General features: G+C 40.5%; 1 protein-coding gene across 1 annotated transcript in view; it reads left to right on the forward strand.

Annotated features, from left to right (window-relative positions):
• Window positions 1–23,670, forward strand: part of LOC117455499 (CUB and sushi domain-containing protein 3-like) — a 405,573-nt gene that overhangs the window by 284,637 nt on the left and 97,266 nt on the right. Inside the window, exons 10-12 of the mRNA XM_034095008.2 lie at window positions 5,407–5,528; window positions 13,998–14,101; window positions 15,441–15,553. Coding sequence (XP_033950899.1) covers window positions 5,407–5,528; window positions 13,998–14,101; window positions 15,441–15,553 — 339 coding nt within the window. The remainder of the gene's footprint in view (window positions 1–5,406; window positions 5,529–13,997; window positions 14,102–15,440; window positions 15,554–23,670) is intronic.

Consider the following 23,670-nt stretch of genomic DNA (forward strand, 5'->3'; position numbering starts at 1 on the left):
GCCCCCATTGTTCTGTGTGTCAACATGAAAGACAGCCCACACACCTATCAATCATCAAACCATGGGGTCTGATTTCTATCAACACGTAATGTTGCATCGATGTAGGCCTATATAGAGATGTACTACAGCAAAAGTATTCTCCGTCGGGACTTCCTGCAACAACACCACGCCGTTATCTTGATTCTGATTGGCCAGAAGACATCTATCCGGTAGTCCACCCACCTCTATCGTTTGCGGGTCCATTTCTATCGTTTTGTTACGGCCTCGTGTAAACGAAAGGGCTATACGCAAGAGAAACTATGCAGATACAACCCGTTTTGTCCTCGTGTAAACGGGGTCTCTAGCAAGAGCCGTTGGAACGCTGTGTGCCAGTTTAATTATGTCATCAATCATTCCCCGTGTCCATTGGTCAGTCTATCCTCCCCTGAAGGCAGCCTATTAGAGCAGTTTGGCCTTCATGCAGAAGCCTCTGATCTATAGCTGAGTGTTATCACATTAACTTAGAATTGGGAGGGATGAAACCCTCTTTAATGGTCACACATGCAGAGCACACAGTGAAATGTGTTCTCTGCTTTTAACCCATCCCAGTACCAGGAGTCTAGTACTAGGAGCAGTGGGCAGCTATTGTACAGCGCCCGGGGAGCAATGGGAGTGGGGGGGGGGTGTCCGATGCCTTGCTCAAGGGCACCACGGCAGGGCAGGAGGTGAACTGGGACCTCTCCAAGTGGCACTCCACACTCGATATTTTAGGTCTGGTCGGGGACTTGAACCGGCGACCCTACAGCTCCCTGTCCAAGCCCCTACTGACTGAGCCACTGCCGAACAACTTTTAACCTGAAGTGTATTTGACTCATTCATGCGTTTTCTGACTTGTAAATTCATCCAAGCTCAGATTTACTAGACTTGCTGGTACTAATATGTTAATATGGTACCTTTAATACAAAATGAATCTGATAGCTGGACAAGTAATATTTGTATTTGTGTACGGAAATTGAAGATACCCCCTAACCCTTCCTGTCTAAATCATGATTTGAGTCTTTCATTTTGGCTTACCTTTTTTTTTTTATATATATTTTTTTTTTTATTTAACAGGGACAGTGCACATTCATGAACATTTCTGTAAATGTGCCAGAGTTAGCCAAGAGGCTATTTTTCATCTGTAGTCCCTGGACAGATTTTAAAAGTCAACCTAAAACACATTTCTAAAGGTGCAACAGACATTACTGGGATACTTAAATAAAACAATTTAAAATACAGAACATTAAAACAAAACAAATAAAACAAAACAAAAGAACATGTTAAAACACAGGCAGTGGGTTGTAAGGAGCAGAAGATTGGGTCAGTGTTGGCAGAGCTGATTCCTCACTAACCATATTTTGAGTTGATTTAAATAAAGTGAATGTGGTCTGGTCTCTGATTGGAGGTGGGATTGAGTTCCATTGCTGAGCAGCTTTAACAGAAAATGAATGTATTTTGGTTACACACCATCCACCAAACGTATTGAAACAAGACATGTCCTTTATAGAGACAATCCGTTGATAACATATGTACTTTAATCATTAAGTTATTTGATAAAGAAATGACCATGTAGTCAACAATTTAAATCACCTCACTCTCACAGTCATCATGTGTAACCGGTGTGGTTAAGCGGTCTCTGCGTTGTGTTGATAATGGACGAGACCCGAGCCAGCGTAAAGTTGAGAGACTATCTATGTTTAATCACTGACAACAGATAAAGCGATCAGTTTTATATCAATTCCTCACAATGACTCCTCTCACATGGAACATTTTACGAAAAGGGAAGAGGAAACGTGAGGGACACAATACATAGGGGAGAAAGTCCTCACAATAAAAAAACTCCTGAGCACAGCGACCACACTTCAGAGGTTCCGCCCACTGATCTCCGACCTTGCCAGGTATTTAACATTCAATGAAATGAAGAACACAGAATAAAATAATATAAAACACAGAATTTGTGTGATTATACAAAATTAAATTAAATAAACCCCACTGCATATTTACATCTGTACGCTCTGAAGATACTAGGTCTATGCATGGATGGCTTAAACTTTTTTCTTAATGTATAAAGATGACTTGAAACGGGGCATATTCCAAAACCAAAAGAAAATAATGTATTGGCGAAAAGTGTGAAGGTTCTTTAAAAAATCAAACAAGCCCAGGGTCAAAATATGTATTTGTACCAAGAGGACATTCCCCGTTGAGAAGCATGCCATTTTCAAATAAGCCCTTGAATTGTGTACTTTTGAAAACTCATCCGTATGATTTGATTGTGTTTGCTGTTTGCTTAACCTCACCCCCAATTCTGTTTATGCTCACTGGTTGGGGTGCAGGGTCAGGCAGATCATCGGAAACAGGTAGGGGTTAAGTGTCCTTGGTATGCTTCAGCAGGTATTTCTGTATGGGTGATTTAACCTGAGCCCTCCACTGTGGGGACAACTCACACAACCTCACACACCACAAAGGGCATCAGGCTGAGAAAACAGCAGTTATAGACTCTAGTGAGAGGCAGGGATCAGACTGTACAAAACATTTTTCTTTCCATGCCAGACAGGAGAACATTTTTTGAACAGCGTTAAGAATTTAAAGACAAATGAACATTTCCTCTGCAGACTTATCAGTGATTATGGGCTGCGTCAGTTATGCTCTGAAGCCATAATATGAAAGTTTGGAGAACTGTGAGCAAGGGCATTGGAGCTACACTAATGGCTTTGGCAATGTGATCGTTGCCGGAAACATCATCCCATGTTGGTCCGCATCCCAACAGTTTATATGAGTGTGTGTGTGTGTGTGTTAGAGAGAAAGATAAAGTGAGAATCCTAAGGGAATCTAGTTTATCTGGTTGTATACAACTTAAAAGAGGCTATATCGTTACACAGACGCACAAACAAATACTGTACACACACACACACTGCATTTCCTGCCTCGAGCATTCAGTTAATCTCCCTGGTGATTCCAACAATATGCTTTTAGTAACAGATAGAGTTCATCAACATTTTTTATTTCATCTATAATTAATAGTCGCTTCAATGATAGTGTGGCCCTTTTGGCTTTAAGCCCCCTATCCCCGCTGCTAATAGTAATAATGATGAGAGAGAGACATACATAGAGAAAGAGAGACACAGTGACATAGTTAAGCTCACATCAACCACATTTCAAGCAATGCAATTTTGTTTTTGTACAAGTTTTGACAAAAGAAAAACTGTAAACCAGTGCGAACACAAAACTGAAGCAACCAGCTGAATAACAGAGAATGTAGCAGCTCAAGAGGCATATATAGTTATTTGGACATGGTAGGTTGTTAAAAAGAAAAATCCAAAGTAATGCTAGTCTCTCTGTGTGGATTAGGCAATTGGGAGGTTAGCCATTTAATAAGGTGATATCATGTTGGGGAGTTCAGTTAACATAGATACATCACCTTTTATTATCTTGTACTCTGGAAGTTGTGAGGTAGTAATATAAGATAGCATACAAAAGTGCTTCAAAAACGTACCTACAAAGTCCATCTCTGATGAGTTTAACATACAGAATATACAATCAGAAAGGGACATAAAGAAAAGTATATATGAGGAGAGATAGAAAGACAAGATAGAGTGAACTGTAAATCATGAAGTACGTACACTGGCTGATGAATAAAAAGCGAGTGAACTACAGAGAGACAGACTGATTCAAGGAGAGGCAAAGATACGGGTGGAATGATATAAATGATGAGATGTTAGCTCATCGGGTAATTCCGGTGATTACTCTCTCTGCACTTTCGCTATAGCAACACCGTGCCCACTCTGCTGTTGGCACGGTGATCGGATCGCCATTCGTTCAGGCCACGCTGATTGAGCTGTCAACGCACACGCATACACACCGTCTTACACAGGCACACACTCATTCAGATGAGTATGTGTTCATGTGCAACAGAAACACATACACACACACACACACACACACACACACACACACACACACACACACACACTTCATCTCTATGTATCTATCACTTTATAAATTGCAGTGAGCTGAACAAGAGAAGGTCACCTGAAGATGCATTGAGAGTTATAGAACCAAGCATCACCAGGGTTTAGTCAGGGGGAACTCGGGCAGCGATCCAGGATACATAGAGACAGCTTAGAGAGGTATAGGGAGTCTCTAAGGGGGTCTTGTACTTGTTCTGACACTCGTGCAGCACCACACGGACACCACCTTACATCCAAAAACATCCCAAACACACTGCAGTATGATTCTTTCACCTGCCCCCAATTCTAACCACTAAATCACAGTAGTACTTTTTCTGGTGCTTGAAAGTATGCATTGTTGTATGAATGTAAATGTGGGAATTATGTTTGTATGCATGTCGTTGTAAATGTTCTTTCATTTGCCAGTGTGAAACTGCTAAATGTGTGTGCATGCAAGGCTACTGCTTTACATTGTTGAGTGTCTCTTGTCTTCACAGTATGTGTCACTTCATGTGCTTGTTTGTAAAATGTGACCACATGAGCATTCAACCGTATGTGATTATTGTTGTGTGTGTGTCTGTTCACTGTACGGTTTCCCGTGGCCTTCCGCTGAACAAACTAATTAAGGAACAAACACTGCTTCAAACCAACCAGAAAATTACCTCCCAACTCTAACAGGACGACCCAAGGACAGACAAGCAGGTCCTCTATCACATCTAGTCAGAACACACAGCCTAATAGAGGCTCGGCTGGTGTGTCCAACCACTACCATGTGTCATTTGTTAACACCGCACTGATTGTAGCTTCAGAGTTAGTGTCTCTGAATGTGTAAGCATTTATCTTGACATACAGATATATGCTTCTTCCGCTCTGCGCGGCACATCTAGCTTCATTGATCAAGTTGACGAAAGCCATTATACATTGTCTTGTGATATCTACTGTAAGTTGAGCATTGTACAACTTCTGACCCAGCTGTAACCCGTTGACTTTCAATAGAATATGAAACTAAATTGCTGGTGAGTGTCTGTATCCGTCAATACTATCTAATCCTGTGGTATTTCACAGCCAATAGCTTCCAATTAAGTACTTCTATCCAGGGAGATGTCACTGACAGTATCAATAACATCTTTCTGACCTTTTGTTCCTCTTTCTGTTCTGGTATGCACTTATCTTTTCTCTTCCCTTCTCTGTCCGTCACCGCACTTTCAGCCTAGTATTAGCTCCACGTTTAATTACTGCTGCTTTGATCCACAAGCTTTGCTATTTTTCGCTGTTGGATTTGTTCTGAGAGTGTGTGCTAAGCCTAAACACAATGCCTTAATTATAAAGGTAATTGTCTCTCTGCTGTAGTGCTGTGAATCAACAGTACACAAATGATGTTGCTAATACCACTACAGTTGCTACTAATAACAGTGCTATTGTTTTGTCTTTCTCTTCACAGTGAAGACATGTGGCAGTAATCTTCAAGGGCCGTCAGGAACCTTCACATCTCCTAACTTCCCAATTCAATATGAGAGCAATGCACAGTGTGTGTGGATTATTACTGCCTCAAATCCAAACAAGGTACATCTCCCTCACTCTCTCCCTCTTTGTCTCTGTGTCTACATTTTAATTGTTATTTAAGTTATTTAACTTTGATTGACCAACACAACCATGATGCATTTATTATGACTGGAACTTGCCTACAAAAAGACTTGATTGCCTGGTCTGTGGTCACTCTGCTGGCAGCTTTCTTTAGAACTGCTTAAACAAACAACAAACACTCAAAACTGCACTTTCTTGGATCCAAATGTAAAACCCCTGCCATAACAAATGTGCGTCAAACATCCAGGTCGCAGCTACTAGATAGATCATTGCAATATAGTCTGCTTGGTAAGAAAAAACACATCTAAGTCTGGTTTCAGAAGACATCAGTGAAAGCAAATATGCGTTATTTCCAAATAGGCTTCTTTGTCAAATTCAGGTATAGCATGGATTTGATTATTGGAAATATTTTTGAAGACATTAACATAATGAGTTGGTAGAGAATTTGAGTTGCATTGGCATAGTAGTGCTTTTGCTGGCGGCAATCTGCTAGTAAAAATCACCTAGTTCAGTTATTAAGTCGACATCCAGCAACAAAACTAATGTGCAGTAACTGGGCCACAGCCTGTGAAGGACTCCCTACAGCCCTGAAGACCCCCGCTGCTGCAGTGCAAACCCTGTCCTGAGCCACCTTGTGTCATGAGCGCACCCCCCCCCCCCTCCGGTTTCCCCTTAGATAACACTATTACCTCCCTCAGCTGGTTGCCGTTGTGTACACTATTTTTACTGGCCACAGGCTCGGCTGTGGTCATGTTGAAAGTCGTGTGGAGGCAATCCCTAAATCATAGATATGCTCTGAATTCCGTATAGAGCACCATCACATTTTACAGGTGAATGTGGGGCCTATGAAATGTTAAATAAGCAACAGCAGCATCGGCAGAGGCAAGAGTTATAAAGTCTGCCTCTTTGAAAAGAAAGTGTGTTGAATAGTATGCATCAGTGTCATCATGTCATGTTTGAGCATAGTAACTCAGCTCAAGTTGTCTGCATGAACTAGCTTGAAGGCTCTGCTACATTTGAATTTCATGCATTTTATGTAATTTTAATCAATATAACAGTCGTCCTTACATGCATTTACAAAGTAAGTTTAGCGGCGTTTTTACATTATTGAAACATGTAGGAGGTTCTGTAAATGATATGCTAGTCAGAGCAAATCAGCATCTAATTCTGTGTGATTGGTTCATCCTGCAAAGGGGTAGATGATAGGCTGGAGGTGAGATGAAAAGCTGGGATTGGTCGCTCTATTTCCCAAGAGAAATCTGATTGGTATTCAGGAGACACTTCCTTATTCCACTCAGGGTCACCGTGGTGACCGCTCTGTCGTCAATAGCAACACCTGCGTCAGCACCATAGGGACACACATACACATATGCATTCACACTCATATGCACAGCCACACACAGACACTTTACTATTCATATTATCTGGAACACACTGTTTTAACATCCACATAAACACATAACAGCCACATAAAAACACACACGTACACTTTGCTGCTTTCTTCTAACTCAACAACCTTTGTCTCTCTCTCTTCTCCCCCCCCCCCACACACACACACACACACACACACACACACACACACACATACACACACACACACACACACACACACACACACACACACACACACACACACACACACACACACACACACACACACACACACACACAACTCTCCCTGTCACAGCCCAAGGCCTCTGGTTTATGGCCTGGAGCAATACATTCTCTGTTGAAGGCTACATTGTGTATGTGACTGTTGAAGGCTATGGTTCTAATACCCTTCTGCACCCTTTGGTGTGTGTGTTCATGCTTGTGTATGTGTGTGAGTGTGCGTGTGTGTGTGTGTGTGTGTGTGTGTGTGTGTGTGTGTGTGTGTGTGTGTGTGTGTGTGTGTGTGTGTGTGTGTGTGTGTGTGTGTGTGTGTGTGTGTGTGTGTGTGTGTGTGTGTGTGTGTGTGTGTGTGTGTGCACACAAAGATTGAAATGAATGTGTATCTTTCATGGATGATTATGGATGTTGCGAAACACATTGACCTGTATGAACACCAGCTCAACTGAAGCTGTGTCAAGTCATTTGTATAGCCCATTATCTTTAAAGGATATACAGAAAGTACCTTATCATCTCTGTAATGTTTTATTGTATTTCCTGAACATGTCATGCACCATACCGCACTGCATATGTCATACACTATACTGAATCGTGCATGTCTTTTATCACACTGCATCATGTAAACTAAATGTCATGCACAATGTATGACACTACATCACATTAAAGGTCTTCACGGGTCTGTACATGTGGACAGCACCTGACCTTTAGAAAATGGACGTCCATTTCAAACAAATACTGACGTGGATTCCTAGGGGCTAAGACACACATGAACCACACTGACCCTGTTCCAATCCGGCCTATCATGCCCTATTACTGAAAAGCAACTGGAAAGATGGTTACATCACATTCTTCAGTTAGACTTATGCTTATAGAAATTGTATATGACAGACAACTGGAGGCTTATTACAATACTAAACCCATTCAAAAAGTAATATGAAGTTACAAAGCATGCAAAAGGGATAAGCGTGACACAGTGACAAATCATTCAGAATAACTCCAAATCATTATCTTTTTGAATTTTTCATCCGTCTTGGCAAGTTGTTTTATTCATGTGGGACACCTGTGAAGAGGCACATATGAGAGTGTTCATATTAATCATACCATACAGAAACAGAAACCTCAATATGTAAATGCAGATCTAGCTCATGGATTTACATCTCCGGTTCTGTAAGACTTGTCTTTCTGCCATCAGATTAATGTCATTTGTGTCCCTTGGATTTTTGGCAGAATCTGTAGAAATATGTTTTAAAGTTTATGAAGCCAACAGATTTTTTCAAAATGTTAAATTTTGACATGCATTATGATTTAAAGGATCAATCCAAGTGGTATTATTCTGAGAACAGCTGTGCTTTAACAAAGCCAATTCCAGGCAAAATATCATTTGGAGGCTTTTAATAAATGGGAAAATAAATCACACAAATGGCTTAACCATTTATCACAATTTAGCAAAAATACTTAGCTTCTTTGGTCACCTTCTAGTTAAAACTCTGCTCAGGGTTTTTGTTATGGACATTTCAGTGTTTGTATGTTCATAATGGTTTGAGACATCACATGTTGTCAGTCAGAGTGAGTCGTTGCAAGAGGAAACTGCAGGTTGGGACACATCTTGTGGAGTCAAAGGTTATTTACTGGTACAAAAGCAGGTTTTTGCTGGGCAGGTGGTGAAGGCAAACAAACAGCGGGGAATTGGCAGATAAACAACAGGTAACCAGCAGGAAAATAGTCGAGCATTGACGATCTGGCGCACTGGCAGTAAAAAGCTGTCCTCAATTAGGAGGATGATGAGGGAGCGAGGGGCAGTTTAGTTGGCGGGTGAGTGGTCAGTTGACCTCCTGTGGGGAGAAGGCAACGAGAAACACAAACACTGAGGGGAGAGGAGGGTCAAGGAGCAAGCACAACACATTCAGAGGAGAGGACCGTCCAAACTGAGCCTCCTCTCCCACAAGCAGAAATGTGCTTTTTTTATAACTTGTTTACTTCTCTCCCTATTTAATACTTTACCCCCTTTCCTCATTCCTCCTGTATCATACGTATTCTCTTTGTTACACTCCTCCCCCCCCCCTCATTCCCAGAGGCTGTGTCCTCAGAATTACCCAGATTCTTCATTAAAGAGCTCAGCCTGAAACCAGCAAATTACTATGGAGAAACAGAGACTAGACAGGGAGGAGGGGAGCAGTCGTATCACTTTCTCCATTGCAGCCATTACCACACATAGTCTACATGTCTCACTTTCTCCTTACTCCTTTCCTTACTCGTTCACTGGTAAAGAGACATAGAGTTTCTATTTTGTCTCAGTCAGCCACATTCCCTCTCCGTCTGCCCACCGCTTTGCTCCTTCTCTCAGGTTAAATGTTAATAGGGTTCTATAGCTCTGATGTTATTGCTTCATTTAGTTTTGGCAGAATGAGCCTTTAGAGCAAATCCATTCTCTCCTGTTCTCATTTAACCTTGGGGACGGTATGACGAGAGGGCCATTACTATACCGCTCTCTTCCCTTCTTTCCTATTCTCTTTTTCAACTTCTCTCAGAAATAAGATCTTACTGTACTATTATCTTTTTCTGCATTTTCCACATCATTAAGTTTCTCCTTTTGCACTTCCCATGTTCCCATCTTCCATGATATTAACAAGTCAAAGCACTTTACATTTGTTGAAACTTCATGTCTACTGTACTGTACGTGTCAGCTATTTTAGAGCTCACTTATAGAGCAGAAAGAAACTAAAGTAGTGAACATGCTTATGCTAGATCTGCTTTATAAATCGACAGCCTTACGGCTCGTCTACACTACAGGCATCAAAAAATCTTGAAGCTGGGCGTGTCTGAGGCTTGGCGATTTCTCACGCCCAAGGTGACCAACAACCAATCAGGAATCTCCCGCCCGCCCCCGGCATACAAAGCAATAGCAATGTTAAAATGAAGTAAACTGGATATAAACTCCCCAAACAGGCGAAAACCTACCAGTTTCACCCACTGTCTCTGCCACCTCCCTCCATGCCTGGTTCCTCCGGTTTGTATCCCGGTAAACAGTTCTGGTCGTAAAGAACCGGGTGATTTGCTACCGTAATTTCTCGTTTGGAATATGAGGAAATGCTCTCCCAGCTTGCACGCGGTTTGATTGGCTAGCGCTTGTACTGGCGGGATTTGCATAAACGGCATTTGATTGGCTGATGCCAGCTTCGAAAGCATCGGGAGCATCACAAGTTGAACATTGCTCAACTTTTGATGCTCCCGATGCTTGCAAAGCCATGCCATGCTCCCCACAATGCAGTTCGGCGAAGATTCAAAATCTTCTACGTCACCCCATTCAAATGAATGGGCGAAGCGTTAAAAGGATTTTTCGATGCCTGTAGTGTAGACGGGGCTGTAGCCACTTCACACACCTTGGCATGCACAGTGTCACTCACAGGCTGTGGATATAAGAAGACTGCTGCAGTGCTGCCATGCTGCATATTTAGTTATCACTTTGTCCAAGGAAATGTAAGGCAAGGGCATTCAGGAAGGTGGAGGAGGTACACTTTTGGCTAGGCTTCCTCTTGACTAATTTACAGGCATTGAATTCATTTATGCCCTGTAGGTCTACATAAATCCAACTTTCACAGAGAAGCCATGAGGCCGAAATAATAAGATCATAAAAAAACACTGCATAATCTCCTTTAACTTTCTGTTAGTGATTAAAATGGCGTGCTCCTGCATCTTCTTGAAAAGACGAACAGTCACCTTTTTAGGGCTCTGGTTAAAACTTAATAGCAAAGTGATTTAAATGCATTTTCAGTACAGTTGTTGCAACAGTACAAGCTGTACTTTGTCTTTTCTCTCAGGTTTTTGTTTAGAGGTGGCATCTTCAAAGGAGCCACTGGTGGAGTCAGCTCAATGAAACAGAAGTATTGGGGGAAGTTGCAACAGGCTCTATCCATCAGTTTTCATCAGCTGAAGCCAGGTCTTCACACAATGGTGCAATTTATACCGTCCAAACAGAAGCATGATTAAAATAAGGGGGTGCAGAGGGTTTACTGTATACTGTCGGACAATTCAGTATCCCCCGCCCTGTCCCACTCGCCAGGTGTTTATAGTACATGCTTCTTCAAACTATCCCTCGATCTTAAATGGGTATATGGGTAGGGAGGAGCCTGCCCTACCTCATTGTCTCCACAACAACCAGAGGAAGTGCTTTATCAAGCAGAAATCCAATTATGTCGCCTCATTGGCTAGAAGCCATAGATGGATGGAAAAAGGGGAATGCAGCAGCCAATTAGAACGAGAGAGAGAGAGATAGCAAGAGAAAGAGAGAGAGACAACCTATTATGGTAGATGTGAAATATGTAGAGTGTTCAGTTTCATCTATCACACACACACACACACACACACACACACACACACACACACACACACACACACACACACACACACACACACACACACACACACCCACAAGAGACACAAAAGGCACACATGAACAGTAACCAACCAGCCTCAGTAATGAGTTCAAGTATAAGTTGACTTCAGTTCAGCTGACACATTCTTAGATACACACACATATATGAGCACAGTATAATTTATTTATATTCCAGCTGTGTTTAATGCTGTGTGAACAGTGCTGATGTGGCATTACAGTAGGGTGTAAAGGACGTGTACAAGGAGGTTGGACCAGCCCTTCTTTGTCGCTACTCTCTGCAGGTCCGCTCCATTTCCTACTGCAGATCAAAAAAAGCAAATAATATGTATTTCTTAATAAAATAAATAGGCCACCATTGGTAGCAGTTCTCATCATACACTTCTCAGTAACTGCTCCACTTAAATTAAATGTATTCTGTATTTTTGGGGGATTTATTAATGCATGTATTGCGATCACCATGCTTTTTCAAGACTCTTTTAAATTCTATCATTTTATAGGCCAAGTTTCACTTTTCTGAAAATAACAAAGCAGTGTTGAGGAAATATTCCCAACTGCATCTTCAAAAGTATTCCAAATAGATACATCAGCATCTAGCAAATTAAAAGCTTTCTTTGTAGACACACAGATCAACTGTAGTGGCACAGTGGCAAATCCCTGCTGTGACTATTTGGAAGTTTTAGGAATATTTTCCCGTCAATTAGCACAAGTCTGAAGTTCTTCAGTATATACCAGCACAAGTATGAGACCATGAGACACGTGCAAGTCCAGAGGGATTTGTTTTATGACATGACATATAGTGTCTTGTATGCCGGCATGAAATCCAACCAGTACATCACTTTTCATGTAAATATAAAGCCAGCTGCTTATTGAAACAAGAGTGTGCAACATTAAAAAGTATACAACATGATATTTTAATTCTTATAATCATAATGATTAACCCTTTAAATGCAGGATCTGGTCTTGCCTTTAGATAAAGTACAATTCTCAATATATGCTGGTGTACCTCATGTATTGTCAGAATTGCAGTTGTATTGAAAACCTGCTATGTGCTAATAGGAGAACTTGATAAGTGGGAAAATAGTGATAATGTAATCACAGAAAAAGACGCATGCATTTCCACAAAGCTGTTCATGTCGGTATAAATTAGCGTTTTTTCGTGTGCATTTGTGTGTGCTTTAAAAGATGTGTGCCTTAGTGTGCGTGTGCATGCCGATAAGGCTGAGTCAGCATTGTTGGTGTCAGACAGATCACTGCTACATCTCAGTAGGTCTCCCCCTCTCATTTAACCCCTTTATGGTCATGTCAGGTTAAAGTGGTATTGGCACTTTCCAGCTTGCATGATTTCATCTTGGTAATTATCTACAACACGAAAAACCCGATTATGTTGCCACAAGAAAAATGGTGTTAGATGAGCTTCTTGTTAGTAGGAAATAATAAATTAACCCCATGCAAAGGAGCAAATAAGGCTATATGCTAACAGATAAGCAGTTACACAGCAGGTGAGTTGAAAGGCATGGCTACATTTTTCATTTGTTACTTTTATTTTCATAGATTAGTGGTCATAGTGAGGAAAAATAGTTTATATTTGATGTCCCCAGGTGTCCAGGTTGCAGATAGTAAAGGAGGAAAATATCTATATTTATTTATACTTTATGAGTCAAAAAGAATGTTTGAATACAAACTACAAAAACAGATGCTCATAAATAAGAACATATTGATATGCACGTACATATGCTTAGTGTTAACTCGCCAGTGTGTGATGTTTTTGAAGTTCTCCAGCGGAATATTGAATATGGAAATCTGTAAACTCCTCACAAGGAAATGGCAAGTGGAGGCAGAGAGGTTTCAGTCTCCCCCGAGGGTCAAGCAGGAATTCTAGTTTGAGATATTGCACATTGCTAGCATCAAAGGTGTGCTCATTATTACCAATTAATTATCTTTGTTGCCACCTCCTCTCTCCTTGTTCAATCTTCTCCCTTCTCTCAATTTCCTCTCATCCTTTCTTTTTGTGTCTCTTCTGCTTCCCTCATCTTCTTTTCTCTCTTCTGCTCTGCCAAATGTGTTTCTCTCTGGTCTTAGATGAAACAGAAAGTGTTGGTTTAATAATTCCTCATACTAAGTTTTGAGCTATGTGCTGATTCGCCCAGCTTCAAGTGCGGCTCAGGAGGATTTCCTCTCCTCTTTCTAGTTCTTCTTGTAATCCTGAATGAACTCTGTTGAAGATATCATGACACAGTTCTACAGGTACATCATTTGAACTGATGTTCTCAGAGGTTGCTAATGTTTGTCGTTTTTTAAGGATATTTTTCTTCTTTTCCTTCTTCCTATGATTTAAGCAAACCTGACTTACCTATATTCAAATACAGTAGCAGTCGATTGACTTTAACTGAGTTGAGCGTGAAGTTGCTTGAAACTGACATGCTGCTTTTTTTGTTTGTGAACTTTAGGTTATCCAGATCAACTTCGAAGAGTTTGACCTGGAGATAGCCTATGATACCCTGACCATAGGGGATGGAGGGGAGGTGGGGGATCCTACAGCTATTCTGCAGGTGTAAGTAAAACAACATCCTTGCATACAATCCCATATATATGTGTAAGCCTATATTCATGCTACTGCAGTATTTTAGACTTTTTTAAGAACATTTTAATTATCCAACATATTTTATATTGTTTATATTTGATGTACTATTTTTCATTTTCATTTTAATTATTATTTCTCTATTCCACTTTTTAAGTATTTATATATTTAATGTGTGAACACACTGCTGCTTCTGTAACAAAATCATTTCCCAAATTGTGATCAATAAAATATATATCTATCATCTATCTGTCTATATGCCATGTGAAATTATAAAAACATGCTTTGTTATATCATTATTTTCTGAATCAGAGAATCATGTCAAAGACAACCTGAAAAAAGTGAACTGCCTGCTTGTAAAAAAAACCCAGTGAGAAAAATATTCCGGATAGGCCTATATTTAATTTATAATTCTAAAAAAACTGACACAACCTTCAAACAAGGAAGTTAAGAAAACCAGAACCAAAGCTTCTGTATTTTCTTGAAATCCTGCATTTTAAATCAGTTGACTTCTTAAAGCTATAATGATGGGATAGTACAGAGCAGGCCCTGCTGCCGTACCAGACAGATTATGTCTACAAAACAGCTTTACCAAAGTAATGTGGTGAGATAAACTCCTTAAAGGTGAATGTAATAACTTGCATAAAATGTGCTGCCTTAACTGCGATTTTGCATTGGAGTAATTTTATGAAGCAGAGTATTTCCATAATGGCCAGCTGCCGTCATGAGCAGCAGCGTTATCGTCAGACTATCTCACAACACAGTTTCACATAAACTGCAAATGACCAGAGTTAAAACTTTTCTTTTTGTACTCTGTCCATTTTCATTCTGGCTCTTGATTTAAGTCATCACCTGATAGCAAGCTTGAAATCCTCCATCTTTTTTGGCACACTTAGTCAGATCGTAAAAAAGCAGTTTGCATCATGTGCAATGTAAAAAAGATGGACTGTTTCTGGATTTTGGGAATGATATTCCGTGCCCAAAAGGATAACAGATGTAAAGCCTTTGCACAGTTGATGATTTGAATTCAGTGTGGAGTCAATCACTGATAACTTTCATGCCTAAAAGGCGTTGGCAACCAGAAAAATGGCTAGATAGTATGAATGTACTGAGAGCAGTCTGCTGTTCTGAGGCAGCATTCTGCTTCACCAACACAACCCAAATCAAAGCATTCATCCACTGCCAGTTTGTTCACATTGAGAGCAGCACTTGAACATTTCCGTATGGCCTTGATTGGAGTGATGACAATTATACTTTTTAAAATAGTGATTATCATGGCGATGATTTAATATGAATGTATTTTGTGCTCCAGACTATCAGGAAGCTTTGTTCCTGACCTGATAGTCAGCCTGACCCACCAGATGTGGCTTCACCTTCAGTCAGATGAGAGTGTCGGATCCATAGGATTCAAGATCAACTACAAAGGTAAGAAATTAGCATTTGAGAGAGATGTAGAAAAGTAAATGAATATAATGTTTGTGAGGGGGTTGAAGAAAGATTTCTAACCTTAAAAAAAAGGTGAAAATACTTTTTTTGTAGACTTTTTCAGCTGCCTTTCCAGTGGTTGTGTATGGTACCAAAGCATTTTGGGCCAGTGTATGTAACATGATGAACGCGAAAGTTGCCTCAAAGCCCAGCTCCACTTCTATATTATTATATTTACAATATTATAAAACAAGCCTAAATGAAGAAAATAAGAAATATCAGATGTGTGTAGTTTGGCATCTGAAGGTATTTTGTTTAGATTTTTCAAGCTATAGATCAGTGATCCCAAAATCTTGGTACGCCTTCCTCTGTTTATAAGCGAACACAAGAGCCTTGCTGAGAAACCTATCAACTGATTTCCAACCGTCCCAAGTATTACACTTGGTTAAATATTATTATAGAGAGCTAATATACACATACACATCACAATATAATGATGTAACAAGTAGTCGTTAATTATTTAAATATTACAAATAATAGAATTGTTGTGAACAACGTGAAAGTCTGACATACAGTAGCATGAACCAGTGAAGCTAGAGTTAGCTAAACGCAGTGACGGTACGTCCACACAGCAGCTTCAGAAGAAACTTCCACCGCTTCCAACGCTTCTCTCCCCATTGACTTTGAATGGGGATGACGTCACTTTGCCTCGCTTTTCGCCGAACTGCATTGTGGGGGAGCGAAGCGAAGATTTCCAGGATGTCCAGGATCTCCAGGACTCAAAAGTTGAGCATTGTTCAACTTTTGAAGCTGAGCTGGAAGCGCCAGCCAATCAAACACGTTTATGCAAATCTGACAGTAGAAGCGCTAGCCAATCAAACCGCGTGTAAGCAGGGAGAACCAGACCGCAGTTCATTTCCTCATATTCCAAACGAGAAATTACGGTACCAAATCACCCGGTTCTTTACGACCAGAACTATTAACGGGATACAAAGGAATCAGGCATGGAGGGAGGTGGCAGAGACAGTGGGTGAAACTGGTAGGTTTTCGCCTGTTTGAGGAGTTTATATATATATATATTGCTCGCATAAAATCCCCGGGGTATTTTGCTTTGTATGTCGGGGGCGGGAGATTCATGTGATTGGTTGTTGGTCGCATTGCTCTCAAAGAATCCCCAAGCTGTCAGACACGCCCAGCTCCAAGATTTTGAAGATTTTTGAAAAGCTGCTGTGTGGACGTACCGTGAGACTTGGTAGTGGATTTAAACAGATCAAGTTCAACTTTGAGATGGCTTCAATGTCCACCAAAAGCCCAAAGAGTTTAAAGTCAGATAAGCCCTTTAATGCTCAGAGTCACAGTTTGCAGTTGAGCTGCCGTGTGGCTGGAATTAAATAAAAACCACATGACACTAGGCTGGTTATATCAAGCTGGGATTTACCATCAAAGAGAAGCTTCTAAGGCTTGTAGTCTTGGTGTCTCTTTCATTGTTTTAGTTTCGTTGTCTGCAGTGGGATGGTGTTCTTGAGAAATCTTGGTTTAGTACATATTGGTACGGGGTCTTGGAAGTTTGGCTACTTTTGCTTTAGTGCATATTTTAAGGCTATATACAATCTTTTTTTTCTGGGATTATATTTCATGTTCAGATTAGACTTGTATCTCACAACCCCTGCCTTGCATCTTATTATAAAACAGTTTGTATCTCTTCTATTGATTTGGCTCTTGTGAGACCTTTCCAAAGTTCCCTGCTTGATAGATGTACTGCGACTCTGATTACAGTCCATGAAACACAGAGAGCACAAATTAACTTTGTGTTCGTCATTTGGGTGTCATAACCGGTGGATTTATTGTCATAATGAGGTCACAATGCTGACTCTGCTCATGCAGTGAGTTCCTAAAGCGGCAGGACAATGGCACGTTGTTTTGATATATCTGTGCCCTTTATTCTCCTTGAGTTGCAATGTGAAGTTCAAATAATACAGTACAGTGTGGAAATTGCGATTAAAATAACTCAGTCAAATTGAATACATTTCAAAATAAAGTAACAATTTTTCTTTAATCCTGAGGTCTCCCATGAAAACAACATTTGAATGAAATTGTAGTACAGAAATGCTTAAGATATAGGATACATTTGATATGTTTATACATGGCATCCAGAGTGACAAAAACACTGGAAATATTTTTACCTGGATGTATATTATCCTTAAGTTTGACTTGTTCACTCAAATCCAAATACCATGAAGAATTACATCCACACTCCGAGCAAGATACATGTGTTTTTCTCCGATGGGCTGGCTCCATCACCCACAAGATTTACTGTAAAGGAGGACGCCTGTAGTATTAGTCGGTGGCTTTGAGATATCTGTGTGTTTTTCAGAAAGAAAAGGGTGTGTGTGTGTGTGTGTGTGTGTGTGTGTGTGTGTGTGTGTGTGTGTGTGTGTGTGTTTATTCCCAGAGCCACATCCCATAGACCTTGGCTATGAAATATAAATATTAGCAGTAACTTTAGCCTTGGTGCAAATTCACCGATGCACTACACATTATGTGTGTGTGTGTGTGTGTGTGTGTGTGTGTGTGTGTGTGTGTGTGTGTGTGTGTGTGTGTGTGTGTGTGTGTGTGTGTGTGTGTGTGTGTGTGTGTGTGTGTGTGTGTGTGTGTGTGTGTGTGTGTGTGTGTGTGTGTGTGTGTGTGTGTGTGTGTGGTGCGTGCGTGTGCGCGTGTGTATGTGTCAGGCAGGTCCTCCATCAGTGAGCCAACAAAGCCCTACCAACAAGTCACTCACCTCTCTCACTCCTCACCTCCTCTCCCTTCCCTCCTCTCTATGTGCCTGTCTCTCTCTGTGTCATTTTTCCTCATTAGCCATCACTCCCTTCCCCTTCTCTCTTTTTCTTTCTAAAATCACAACATTTTCTCTGACAGTTGCTCACTAATGCACTGTTGCCTCTGCTTCTCTCTTTACTCTCCCTTTTATCAGACACCTCTTTTCTCTTGCGTTATCTTTCAGATGACCAGCACTAAGTCTCACTTTCTCTTTCTCACTCTTCATCTCTGTTTCTGCGTTTCTGTGTCTCACAGTCACTTTCCCTCTCTTTGTCTTGCCACCATCCATCTATTATTAAACCCAAGGTCAGCAACCTACCAACTCTTTGACTCCACTGCCTGTTACAAGGCATACACATAACACACACACACACACACACACACACACACACACACACACACACACACACACACACACACACACACACACACACACACACACACACACACACACACACACACACACACAGTCTAGACTGCCTGTACAGCAATCTGAGTGTCTACCTTTAATCGTGACTTGTCTTGACACAGCTATAGATTTAAGGCAGCACTGCAACATTACTGACATCATTTACATTGCCGTTTCTGTCTACTCTGGGAATACATATGTTGATCTTAAGCTTATATATCTGTTTGCACGCTCCATAAAGAGGTGTCATTGAGGTTTTAGAGCATACTATATCCGTGTGTGTGTTTGTTTGTGTGTGACTGTGGAGTTATAAAACACCTATGTACTCACACTTACAAAGCCTGAGGTTTGCTTTACCCTTTAAGTTCAACAACATCCAAACAGACTTTCAATGATTCATTTTCCCTTTTGTATGAAATGAAAAAGATATTGTGTGTAACGGCATTGATGCAGGTCAGGGTTTCTCCGTATATGTTCACAGAATGATATCTGACTTACAATTGATTTGTGTTGGTTAAAAAGACACAGGGTTACAATAAATCACTCAGTTTCAGTTGTATTTATAATGTATCTCTTTATTCTAATTTGCCTACTTAAGTTTTAAATATTATATCTCAGATAAGAATGACGGTCATATATATTTCATGTATTGTATAAGTTAGTCTTGAATATGTTACCTTATGAAACAAGGCACATTGATCATGTAATGTCATTTTGAATGTCTTCTGAATACATAATACATATCCAATATGTGACTTTGCCTTAATATTCAAACTATAAGGCAAACTTCATAAAACAAAGTGCAGGCAGTAGAACATGTAAGTCCATCACATAAAGTCATATATGATTTACTTAACTTCTTATATTCTAAGTCAGAAAGTAGGTTTGGTGTTTAGCGAGCAGCGAGTAATATTCCCAAATGCACCTGCTTCAGCTCGTCTTCTCCTGTTTTTCTTTGTAATCACTGATTGTTTGCAAAGTGGAATTGTTGGTATATCTCTGAGGGGCTCCAGCAGTATTCCATCACCGACTCATCTCACTTTTGAGATTTTAAGGGGCGCCACGGGAGAGAGAGAGAGAGCCCCGCCATCGCCGTGTGTAATTTAAATGCAGCAGCTGCCAATTGATGCAGGATTCAACACTTCACACAGAGTAAACCTTCTGTTCCACTTAGGAGCAGCAGCTGATTCGTGCCACTTGAAACAGGCACAGGTGCTCATTTGCCCTCGTTCACCTGCTACTCACGAAAAGCCACATTGTGTGACCATGGATGTGGCAAGTAACGACACCTGTCACCACATCTGATTGATTGAAATGTCTGATGGACAGTGCTGTGTCTTTTCTGAGGCCATATTTGAGCTTTTCACAAGACCTCAGGGCTATCAGAACATGATGTGTACCATTCCTATGTTATATATTATTTTTAGTTAGAACAAATGGCAAGTCAAATCTAAAACAGGAAACACATTATATAGGAATACAATTTAAATCCACTTTTCCGATATGGTGGCCATTATAGATGCAGAACAGAATAATAAGTGCAAATATGTCACCTATCATCCATTTTCATTGAAATACATGTCAGTGGAGATTTTGAGAATTTGTTTCCCGCAGTGAGTCATTCCCTCGAGCTCCGGCTTTTTTAGTGCATCATTCTCGCATTATCTCATCATCCTGTGTTATATAACTCTGTGTTGTGGAGACTACAAAGTGCAAACTCAAATGCAAAGGACCTGCCTCACGGGCACTTCTAAAAGAGGGCTAGATGGTACACGTGTCGATCTCGTGACAAATGTTTTTTATCTCTTGCTTCACATCCTAGATGTTAGTGGTTTTATCTCATAGCATGCTTTTTACTGACCTGACATTACTGTGCAGCAAAAGCTCAAATGTCAAACACATGATACTGCAGCCTCTGTAAGGGACAACATCTCACCCCTGAATTTCACTTTGTCTGTATCATCGCTGTTTCCGCTGCTATTTTTTCTCCCCTACTCTTCTTTTCAGCAGAATCCCATCACCTAGTCATAATGTCAGCTCTTACTTTTAAGATTTTATTTTGGATTTGTCATCTGCTTTTTTATAGTTTCTAATACGAGATTCATTTTATTGGAGGAAGAGATATCAAGCTGGATTTTTACTGCATAGTTGACCTCCTGCTGGATGGGTAATCAGTGTGTGTGTGTGTGTGTGTGTGTGTGTGTGTGTGTGTGGTGTGTGTGTGTGTGTGTGTGTGTGTGTGTGTGTGTGTGTGTGTGTGTGTGTGTGTGTGTGTGTGTGTGTGTGTGTGTGTGTGTGTGTGTGTGTGGTGTGTGTGTGTGTGTGTGTGTGTGTGTGTGTGTGTGTGTGTGTGTGCGTGTCTGTGTGTGTGTGTGTGTGTGTGTGTGTGTGTGTGTGTGTGTGTGTGTGTGTGTGTGTGTGTGTGTGTGTGTGTGTTATTAATGTCCACCTACAGTTGTGCACCCATGTGTTTCTGTGTTTGATGGCGAGTGCGTCTGGTGTGGGATGTCACTGTAGGCATTGCAGAAATGTAACAAGATGTATAAGTTCCACTGCATGCCTGGTCACAATTCAGAGATTAAGTGAGGAAGAGAGATGAGGCAAGAAGCATTTGAGGCAGCTTAACTGCAGCTGAACTTTGTGTGGTACCACATTTGTAAAAACGTAAGTGACTGAAGGAGAACACATTTAGAAGCATGGTCAGGCTCAAACACAACAGCGTCTCGTTTTGTCATGTATGAGACTCCATTCATGTTGACCGAGTATGTACTGCAGCTGTATGATTTGTGTTCGGTCGTACAGAAGCTAAATCCTGTAGAAGCAATGTAGTCCAGGTACTGAGCAGGACCATCTCAATCACACAGCACTAAGAGTAACGGAAACACCATGAAATATGATTTCATGAAATATTCATTCACAACATGAACCACCAATGTGGTTCAATTTTACACCCAATAGCTTTAGGATTGGGGTAGTGAGCCAAAGCCGAGCGCTTTCTTGGTTATGTGTATGTATATTTGCACGTGCGTGTGTTAATAAATATTTATATATATACATGTGTGTTTCACCTGTGAAAAGCAGGGCCTACTTAATCACCGTAAACGGAAAAACAGCAATTCATTTTGTTGTCATTAATTATTGACACATGTAATGTTCAGGCCTCTCGTAGCGACCAGTCCTACTGAAATTAAATGACTATATATACAAAAAATGAATAATATATTCCATACATTTCAAACCATCTTTGAAATATTTGTCCTGATTCCTATTTTGACTGATTCTCATTTTACATTTCTCTTACAATAAATGGCCATGAATTGAATGGCCAAAAAGCAGATCTAGGTGGTTCAGAGCTCATTAGACTCTTTGTTTTTAGTATAAGCAGAACATATGTATAACTCTTAACCTCTTAGTTGAAGTGTTATAGGTTACGGTCCCTTCTTTCATGTAACAGATTGTACTAAAGTACTTTTGTGCTCAATTATGTTACATACATTTAGGATTCTTGTTCAGATGAGGAGAGGGAATGATAGAAACATCACATCAAAATTACAAAAATGCCTATGAACTGAGTGTGTCCTGTTCTGTGAGCAGAACATTCTGCTCTTAGATTGTAAAGATCTGGACGGACACATCGTGAAACTCACTGATGATAGAAGCCTTTTACAGGGTCATGAGACAGAGCCAGGCGTGTAGTAGAGGAGTTTTTAAACCCCTCTGGAGAGATGTATCTTTGCTCCAAGATGTGTCAAGATCAAAGAAAAGCAACCCAATTATTATGTGCGATACAGAAATCCGGAACAGGTATATGGGAGTTTCACTATCAAGTGTAAAAACAAAATATTTTGGGGACTTTATGTAACAAAACCCGACAGGGATGGTGTGTTTTAAGGAGAAGAGGAAATGTCTCTCTCACACACATCTATCAAATGAATGCTCAAAAGCTCCGCAGTGGCCTTGTTTGGAACCTGAAAGAGGCTGGAAACGATGTCATCATTGTGGGTGTAATTTATTAGATTATTTTTATCAAACAGACTGTCCTCACTGATGTCTACAATTGAAACAAATCAATTTGAGCCACTCCCTTTGCAACTTCCACTCAATCCCTTTTCATTTCTGGCCATTACTGCTACCTTTGATTATTATTTGATGTGGTGTAATGTCTTTACTGCTTCCTTCTGTTGTGGAGACACTGGTAAGGGATACACATATTGGCAATAAAAGCATAGCAACAACCAGAACTTTCAAGAGGCATTTGATAGCATATGGCAAACATTACACTATGCATGCTGCTATGCGTTACTATTAGCAATATAGCCTTGATATCAATTTCACAATGTTCACAAAACAGAAACCGCCAATAAGCTTTTATTTTCCTTCCAATCTCATCACCCCCCCAAAATCCATTACCTTACCCTCCCAGATCTTTACAGGTAGTGCATATTCTGTTATGTGTGTGTGGTTTTTCTGTGTTTGTGTGCATTGATGTGTATTCCCATGGATGATTTGGTATGAGCAAGATGGAATATTATAGAACCGATTGGAATGGGGCTCGATGTGAAATCACATAGTTTTGAGGTACACACACATTCACTCACTTGAAGGAGCCTAATCCCCTTTGTGAATCTGTCAGCTTTGTTGTTACAAACACAAAAGGATTATTTGGGTGTGTATGTGTGTGAGAGAGTGAAATGTGTGTATGCCTGTGCGTGATACTAAGGCAGAGACTAGCTGTCCTTTTGTGGCTCTCTTTACATATGTGATGTTTGAGAGAAGTAGCTTAGCTTTTTTTTTAGCCCGCTTTTCTCTGAAGCAATTTGTTTTCTATTCTATTCCATCGGGTGCATGTGCTCATACACCAGCACCTGTGGTTCTCATAAAGACAATGTCA

Source organism: Pseudochaenichthys georgianus, chromosome 11 (assembly GCF_902827115.2).
Source record: "Pseudochaenichthys georgianus chromosome 11, fPseGeo1.2, whole genome shotgun sequence".
Classification (NCBI taxonomy): domain Eukaryota; kingdom Metazoa; phylum Chordata; class Actinopteri; order Perciformes; family Channichthyidae; genus Pseudochaenichthys; species Pseudochaenichthys georgianus.